Consider the following 9,774-nt stretch of genomic DNA (forward strand, 5'->3'; position numbering starts at 1 on the left):
ATGCTGGCTCTAGATTATTCGCTGATCTACATTATCAGTGTCACTATCTGTGTCTCAGTGTGTTGGGTCTCGTCTCAAATGCTAAAGCTGACACACACAGTCGCAGATTTATCTATGACTACCTGACTGCTGTCTGTTTTTAGGTCGTGTATCTCGCTCTGCTCTCTCTCCTCCTTTCCTCTGAAGATAATTATGTCACTCACGCTGTAGAGGATGTGTGTGTGTGTGGCTGAGAGAGAAAGTGTGGAGACGTTTTGGGATGTTGACTCATTCACTATCGGGCAGAAAACTCCCCAGTCAGACAAATGCATCAGAATTAAGGAAGCAAAACCAGTTCATTTTGTCAAGGTAATGTCTGATTTGAACTAAGTTTCTTCCCTGTAAATCATCATCCACAGATTTTGTTTCATAAATGTAATATAAATCTCTTAAAGGGGCCCTACAGCCTAGGATTCCACCATTTGATGCCCTGGGAATGACTCTGGGTGGATGTCTCATGAACAGCACCAACACGCCGCCCATCGGGCCTGCTGTCGTGACAATAATCACCAATGACATAATCACTTTTCAGCTGTGGAAACGAAGTATTTGAAAGTGGCGTATTGGCACAAACACCACTAAGTTAGCTTTAGTGAAAACATAAAAAAGATATAGAAAAAGGATAAAATCCATAATTACTTATAATAATAATAATACATATTATAATATATAATATGTATTATATATCATAGTATATAACAATAAAAATTTCTGAAATCAAAGTCAGAATTCTGATAAAATAAAACTCAAATAAAGGTTTAGAAGTAGTTTTACCCACTGGACATTTTAAAGCAGCTCTTTTACTGGTTATATTTTATAGTGTACATTCTATGGGTTCCCCACGTAGGAGAATACTTCAACAGGATATAGAACAAACACGCAAACAACAGTGTCTAGAATAAATATTTATGGAGCACAGCAGCCAAATGGTTGGAGAAGTGACCCTGTGACAGAGGGTTCACATTCCTGGACTGCCTGGCAGAGAAAGTGGCTGAGGCACAACAACAGTCATCGAGATGCTGTAGTGAAAGGTTCCCTATCCGCAGTCACTGGATGTGTTCAGTTAATATCAGTGGGAAACAAACTGTGTTTTATACTGTACAGACAAATTAAACAAGAAATGAGGTTCATCTTAAGTAGACGTTTATCAGTTTGACAATCAAATAACCAGTGTGGAAAACAGACTAAAACTGATGTCGCAAAACAGAGATAGACACAAAATAGACACATATTGAGATTAAAATCCTATAAAACAACTTTATCAGGTGAATCCACATAGAGGGAAAATGTTAAGAATATTATATTACATTTGCTCTGCACTGCTTTCTTATCGATTTGGTGCCAGGCTGCCTGTTTGAGTCCAAATGGCTGCATGTAGACAAATGTTTGCACATCATCATGTCAACATGTTAGCAACATGTGCATGAGAAGTCCATATGTTACGTCAGAGCCAGTGGTGGGTTCATTTTGCAGTCCCCGTTGTGCCCTCTTCACTGTAAACTCTAAACTGTATTATCTGAAAGTCTCTTGTAAAATGGATCAATACTTCAGCAGTTGTTTTTTGAAAGCTGCATATTTTCCTGGGATTGGTATTTTATCTGGGACTTTTCAGCTACTGTGCAGTTGAATGTGATTAAAAACAACAACTCTACTGCAACGTCTAAGAACCCTTAGTGTAGAATAAAATGAAATCCAGTACAGCACCTCCTTTAACTATATGAATGATCCCAGTTTCTCCCTTTCTTGGTTTAATTTGTTGACTCTGAGGTGGCATGAAGTGAACATTTACAAGATTTAAACAATGACTTTTATGATAAGTCATTGGAGGAAAAGTTACTACTTCAGAAAGACAAAGCCTTCGCTGCTCTCTTGTGGTTCTGGACTCTCTCACAGACAGTCGGCCAGGAATGAGATGCCGGTCTGCTGAAAATGTTCCCGTATTAGGGGGGAAATTTGTTTATACTACCAAATGTCTAAATCAAGTGCTGTCCAAGCGGGCACATCAGATCATTCTGTGTGTGTGTTCATGTAATTTCTGAAAACAGATTTTTACACAGACTGAGCTGGAAAGATTTGTCTAAATTGTTTATTTTAACTTTTCTTTTTTCTGGAAGCGTGGCTTGTGTGGCCTCTGGTTGCTCTCTTTTTTGAGGAAAGTTATATTTTTCATTCCAACCTTTTAGTTTTTATTCACCTCTCCTGCCCCATGAAGCCATTTTTTCTATTTTCTGAACAGCTTTGGACATTTTTTAGGTGAGATACTGTAATACATTGCATATACAAATTAATAAATATAAATGTATCCTGTGACTTTGACCTTCACACATTCTGAATATGTCTGCAGACGATGGTTGTGGCTGTTTGTCTTATCTTGTTTCTCTGTCAACAACTTTAATTAAACTCGTAAGCATCTCTTGTGCGCTCTGTATAATCAGCGTTGCCCCTTTAAATGAAGGTGTCCTGCTCTTTTGGATCCCAGTAATAACAAGTTGCCACTTCTTGTGGAACCTATGTAGGTAGTCTAGACAGTTGTACAGCTGTAATTGTCACTGTAACAGGGTGTGCAGTCACATGTGACATCCATATGATGATAGCTGACTTGCTCATAATTGGTGTTGTCCATTGTGCTGTCCCTGTAATCTGTACTGTCGCACATCAGGAGTTCTCCAGGTGACACTTAGGCTGCTTCCAACAAAGACGATGTTTGATCTGTCACAACATGGCATCACATGGAAGTGACATTTTATGCAGTGATGTAAGTATTCGTCACACCTGCCTGGAGCCTTTGTGTTTAAAAAACAATTTAAATTAGCCTTCTTTTAAATCCTGGCTTTTGATAATCATGTTATCCCAGACTGAATGATCCAAACCCGAACCTAACAGGCTGCCTTAATAAGCAAATACAAATTAAACAATAGAGTGTTTGCTCTTATAATTGTGCCTATTTTAACATACAGTAAACTAGTACTCACATCGATAACTAATATAGTCTAAGGTTTTGTAAACATCTAAATTGCATATTTTATGATGCAGATTTTAACTATAAAATATTTTATTTTAAGTCTTGAATAAGCAGTGACATGAAATGAAATCCTCTCCCTCATTCTCGGCAGCAGCTAATGTAGAATAAACCTTACAGCACACTCTGTTCTAATGATTTATTATGATGTTTTGGCAAACAATTGCATTTTCAAGCATATTTTCTTTATTTATACAGAACATACACTTAAAATGCCATCGACCACATGATGGCAATTATCTTAATTATGAATTGTGCACCACAACCAGTACTTCTGGTGTGTGTTTACCACTACTACGTTTCAGTAGCATAAATAAAAATAGTTTTAAACCCAAAAGACACACAGAAAGAGGTGAAGAAAGAATAAAATACTATAATCCCTTAACATTATGGACAGTGAAAACCCAACATCATAACTAGTCCCTAAACGTCAAAGTAAAAGCCCAATAAAATTATTTTTATGTCTAGAACTGTAATGTGTTTTTAAAGCTACCCCAAAAACCAAAGGACAACCAAGAACTAAGTTTATTGAACTACTGTTAACAAAAAACAATTAAAGGTGATTTTAAAAAAGAGCAAATACTCCACCTAGTGCAGAGAAGCAGGAAGCACAGGACCCCACTCAACTACAACGAAGAGTGGTATGAATATTACAACTCTCTTGATTGTATCAGTGGTGGAAAAAATATTCAGAGCATTTACTTAAGTAAGACTTTGCATAACACACTGTAACAATAAAGTAAAACTTGTGCATTTAAAATATTCCTAAGTATGTGTAAGTATAAACAGGAAAATGTACTTTTTAAATGTGGAAAAAAAGACCTAATATGCGGACAGCATTTTATCGTTGTATTATTTTTAATTAAGGTATTTAAAAAGAAATCAGATTACATGCAAAAGTCACAAATCCCTAAATAAAATAATAAAACATTTGGCTTAATTTAATTAATCAATCAATCAGTTTAGTTTTAGGGTACATATAAATCTATAAATCATTTCAACTTTTTTTGTATTTATAGTTTCATTATTAAAGTATAATAAGCTTTAAATGCAAACATCTGCAGTGGATAAAAAGATTTAATTGTAAGTAAATAAGTGTAGAAGTAGAAGTGAAGTGACAAGAAAATCTACTTAATTATATGACTTTAGTGACTGTACGTAGTGATATTCTACCATTAGATATTAGCATCTGTGTGTTTTATCTGTTTTTGTTTGTTTCACAGTGAACTTGTTGCTCAGCCTGCATCAGCTGTGATTTAATGAAACAGAGTTTGTTTCCTTTTATTTTGAAAGTATGGAGACCCGTACTTCCTTCTGTCGATTTGAACCTGGCGAAGAAGACGAACCTCGGTCGTGGTCCGCCGACGAAAGGACTTCGCTGTGAAGAAAACGAACAGAAAACAAAATGAACTCAGTGGAAAGAAAGCTGGCAGACCTGATCCGACAGCACCCGCACCTGTACGACCACACCCAGCGGGACTACAAAGACCCCGCGAAGGGACATCTGTCGTGGAAAGAAATCGCGGACGCCATGGGGAAGTCGGAGGACGAGGTGAAGCTGAAATGGAAGAACCTGCGCGACAAGTTCTGCAAAGCGAAGAAGCGAATGGCGAAGAGAAACGTCCCGCTGCTGGACGACGAGCAGAACCCGGTGGAGCGGCCGGTGCCGGTGCTGTTCGGCCAGCTGGCCTGGCTCAGCGCGTATGTCAAACCCAGAGTCGAGAGTGGCCCCGGAGACCCCGAAGAAGTGAGTGTCAGTGTGCCTGGCGTCCATTAATTAAAAATGCTGCTCAACATTAACGTACTTGGATCACTTTGTCTCTGCTAACTTATTTAACCACCACTAATAATGCCTTTATAACAATTATTCTGAAGTTAATACGTAGTTAATTACAGTATAACTATACAAACTTACGCTATTTACATTTATATTTAACAACAACAGAGAGATGTCATATTAATGCATCTCCGCAGAATATCCGGGGTTGGTTTTCAAATTAAAAGCACCACTAGACTAATACAGCCACAACACCTCAGTTTAGTGTTTTCTCAAATGAACAATATGCACATTGTGTCTGGACTTTGATTCATGTAGATGGGTGTAACTGTAGTACCAGTACACAGACACATTTTGCTCAGCTTCATCTGTGTAGCCATAGTTTTGCTTTCACAAAACCAAGTGATTTAATTAAAAGGGATCTCTATGAAGGAGTGTGTTGGTGCTCTGCAGATGTTTTTTCACATCAGATCACATGTCATAGCATGGAAAATAAAGAAAAAACTTTATAAATGAGGGGTCACTTATTAAAAAGCTGTAATATGATATGTTACAACTAATTTACAAATGCAAAAGCATACATATCTCTATTTGTCTAAGTAATTTTTAGATAATTTAGAAACAATATGTAAAATATCTTAAACATTTCTGCACTGTTTGTTACTTTACTTACTTTTCCTGTAGAAGCTCATCACCTAATAAGAGAGAGGCTTGTTATTATCAGTGTTGTTTGTGCTAAATGGTGATGCTGTTTTCAGGTAGCTGGAAGCGGTGATGACCCGGAGAAGGAGGGAGATAAAGACAAGAAGGAGCAGCACTGCTCTCTGCCTGTCGTTAGCACTAGCTTTTCCCTTGCGGAGTCCTGTTCAACTAGCGATCAGGAGATGAAGCGGACTTCTGCTGCTCTTAAACGTAAACGGCAAACAGCCTCAGAAACTGAGATAAGTTCTGCAGACGCCCTCAACAACCTCAGAGATGAAGATGAAATGTTTTTGCTCAGCCTTCTGCCCTCATTAAAGAGACTTAACATCAAAAAGAGGATGGAGGTGAGGATGAAATTCCAGCAAGTGCTTTATGCTGCAGAGTTTGAGGACTAGAGAGAATAAAATCATTTACAGCCAAGCACACCGTTTGTAAAAAGATGTTTTGATAATGTTTATAAAGTTCTTGTTATTTATTTTTTGGAGAATTGACCCTGGTGAAATATATTAAAACTGAGTTTCCATTTGGAACGTGGTAAATGGAGCCGCCCTTTTGTTGCATCTCAAAAAGAACATTCTCCTGTGTCACACTGCTGGTCATTTTTGTAAATCAGCCAGATCTCACTGATGTATATAGTTTTCCTGCATCCTGTACTTGTCACAGTTTTCATAATTCTGTGTATACTAAAATCAGACAATGAGTGTGAGTGTAGAGTATTAACTGTCATTTAAGGGTTTGGTAATATTTACATTTACATTTAGTTATTTGGCAGTGAGTTATGTGGCAGATTATCCGACGCCACTAAATTCAATGCAGTATCCTGGAAATGTGATATTTCTTGTTTAAAGTGGACAGATCACTAAGAAACTAACATTGTGTGTATCAGCTGCTGCAGCCAGAGACTGCTAGGTCATCTGTGTTGTGAGGCTTTTAAGGTCAAATACACGTACCTCCGTGTTTTTAAAGGCCCCGCTTCCAAGGTGGCGCAAACCATTGCTCAAAAACAAAGGTCTGAACTGAGCACATCCCTCACTGTCCATCCAATCCTCTCACTAATATTGTCCAACCATCCTCTGCTGTGTTATGCTTTCAGAAACATTTCAGTGTTTTCATTCATATCTATCTTATGTCATTTATAATTATACTACATTGTGATATGTGGGTTTATATGAATGCCCCCCTCTTGCTCTGTTTGTTTTCTCTCTCTTCTAGCCCCATCACCTCCCTCTCGTCTCCCCCTCTCTCCTCACTGCTTTTATATCTGTCCCTTTCTCTCCTGTCTGTGCTGTGTTACTCCCAAACCCCTCCCCCCCCTCTGCCAGCCTCCCTGCTTTCTCTTCATTGGGTGTCGTGTGGGGTGATGGTTGTGGTTTCTGTCGGTGATGTCTCCAGAGCATGTACCGGCTTACTGCTCCAGAACTATGCACAAGCTTGTGTTGATATTGCAACCTTGCAACATGGATGAATGGATAGATAGATAGATAGATAGATAGATAGATAGATAGATAGATAGATAGATGTAATAGCACAATTTCAAGTGTCTGTTATGGACCGTCTTGAAGCTGAGGACTGCTACCTGCTGGACTGGAAATGACACACTGAGGCGAACCCAGTTTCTACCGAGTCATTGGACCAGACTACTGATTGCTAGCAAGCTGCACAACCAGGAGTCAACGCTGTTCTTGCAGCTGAGGTGAGATGAGCTTTTAAATGTTTGATAAAATACATGTTTAACTAATCAGATCACATTAGGGATGATTGTGTGAAACATAGTGAAAGCCTTCATGTATACAGTAGCCAATGTACTGTACATGTTGCAATCATACTACTTCCATTTGCAGCACTTTTACTTATTGTTGTCACTTGTTCTATGCAAATTAAAATAATAATATAAAAATCGTGAACGGCTACTTCAGTGAAACAGCATCATACTCCTACCATTGCTGGACAGAGGCTCCACTGAAGACCACCGACTGGTTGGTCGAGCTGCCTCTCATGCAGAAGGGTGTGTTCCTGTAGTGATTAAGATGTACAAATGATCTGCACATACAGCACCACCCTGGAGGTGGTGGTAGTGTGTTTGTTTAGGTGTGGCTCGGTGATGATGGGAGACCAAAAGATAGGAAGTGGGTGGAAGGTGGGAAAAGAGTTCAGTTCAATCAGCGTGAACCTCTATGTAGACTGCACTGACGTTGAAAATATCACTTTGATTACATCGAATCTAAAAACATTTAGGCCTAAATGATAGTTATTATCATTATTATGATTTTTTACATGTAGCACTGTTAGATAGTCGCCTGCAAACGGCCTCAAAGCAGCACATGCAGGCGAACTAGCTGAATGACAGCGTGATATTTATTGACAGTGACTCTTGTGTTATTTATATGGATGTGAAGCTGCAGCACACAAGGACTAAAACAGTGAAAGTCAAACAATAAGTGAAAAATATAAATACAGAGAAGCTGAGTATGAGATTGAAAACGGATCAGCAGAGAAAGAAATGGGGAAAGAATGAATGGACATCAACTCGTTAACACAGGGCTCTGTAAGAAACTGATCATATGACTCTGGTCAGCCCTGAGCTATTAGAGAGAGAGAGAGAGAGAGAGGGAGGGAGGGAGGAGAAGCAGAATAATGCCCCAGGAAAACAACAGTGTTTATAATGCAGTTTACTGTAGCCTCCATGCCAGTAGAGTTTCTCTCACTGTGGTTGGATCCAACATGGTACAGTTGATGTGTTTGGGATCGTTTACATCCATACTGTGGTGAGGTGGAGGCCCCCTGGCTGGATGTATTCCTCATAAGCTTATACTCAGAATAAAGGTAAGAAAATATCTCGTGTGTTGATGACTCGGCAGCTGTGCAACACTGTGTGAATACGGTGGGAACCTCCAGCACCTGGTTTGTGCCTGATCACAAATGTCTCACTATTTAAGAACCAGCAGCGTCCAGTACTGATGTCCTTTAGTGCCAAATGCATCTTTTCATTTTAAGATTATATACATGATGGTACACATTTGTTGACGTATCTACTGTCTCTTCTGTTCCAGGTGTCCCGGTCCAGCACGTCCTGAAACTGTGGCCAAACCAGAACGAAGTGGAACTAATCATATTAGTTCACCACAGCTTAGGGAGGAGGGAATGCGATAAATAAGGGGACGTGAGCACATCAGCGGACTTTCGGACTCCTCAGGACCTGCTTGATTGATTGTGTTTTCAGGAAGGCAGTGGGCAAAGGAAAGGCCCACTCATCATGTACTCCCCTCAGAGTCTCCACCGCTGGGGAATCACTCACAGTGAGAGCATGGAACGACTAGCCTACAGCCAAGGTAGGGCACAAATAACCATTCACATTAATTATTGATATGTGATCAACTCCTGTTGCAGCCTGGTCTCATACATTGTTCTTCAAAGCAGATAAAATCTTTTAAATGACTCAAAAATGATCCAGATTCACCTTCTAATGTATTAAAACTTAGTTAATCCAACAAAATGTATTAGTTCATCTTTATTTATTCAGGAAAACTCCCACTGAAAAATAATAATCTCTATATAGAAACTAAATTCCTAAGTATTTAAATAGCTGGACTGTGTCAGGATGGGGAATTTCGTCATTGGTTAATTAAATGATTAATCAATATTAAAATAATAATTAGTTTTAAATTTCATTCAGCTTGTTTGTTTAATCAGGTTTTTTTTGGATTGCATACTCAGCCTCACTCTCTACTTCTAGTTTTTCCTCTTCACCAGGGCCTGTGTGGGTGTTTATTGTTTCCACTGTTGTGCCTCTAAATTTAATTAAATTCAGTTTTATTTCTATTCACAAATTTTCCTCAGTGGGTTCAGCATCATGAAATGGAAATACTGAGGTCATGGGTCCAAATTGGAAAATACAAAATCTTTTTCCAGCACTAGAACTATTTTAAGATGGTCATGATATAAATACACTCATCCTAAAATAATCATAACCTTAAAAAGTTAACATACACAACAACTCTTATTACAGAATGTAAACTCCTTTTTGTGACATTTAAAATTACTGGAAATGCAGAGGTGGAGGACGTTTTCAGATCCTTTACTTAAGCAGAAGTAGTATTCAGAAGTGACAGAAGTTCATATACTCAAAACTCAAATAGATGTGCAAGTACTTGGCTGAAAAAGTACTTGATTAAAGTAAAAGTACCAGTTCAAAGTTAAAGAACTACTGTAAGTACATGCTCTAAAAGTACAAAACAAC

The 9,774-nt window shown here is 38.6% G+C and overlaps 1 protein-coding gene across 1 annotated transcript; it reads left to right on the forward strand.

The window, feature by feature from the left end:
• The first annotated feature begins 4,134 nt into the window (after window positions 1-4,134).
• On the forward strand, window positions 4,135-6,204 carry LOC113174042. Its single transcript, XM_026377698.1, has 2 exons — window positions 4,135-4,805; window positions 5,594-6,204. The coding sequence occupies exons 1-2, from the start codon at window positions 4,464-4,466 to the stop codon at window positions 5,930-5,932; spliced, it is 681 nt and encodes a 226-aa protein (XP_026233483.1). The 5' UTR covers window positions 4,135-4,463; the 3' UTR covers window positions 5,933-6,204.
• Window positions 6,205-9,774: the final 3,570 nt, after the last annotated feature.

Source organism: Anabas testudineus, chromosome 3, assembly GCF_900324465.2.
Source record: "Anabas testudineus chromosome 3, fAnaTes1.2, whole genome shotgun sequence".
NCBI classification, from domain to species: Eukaryota; Metazoa; Chordata; class Actinopteri; order Anabantiformes; family Anabantidae; genus Anabas; species Anabas testudineus.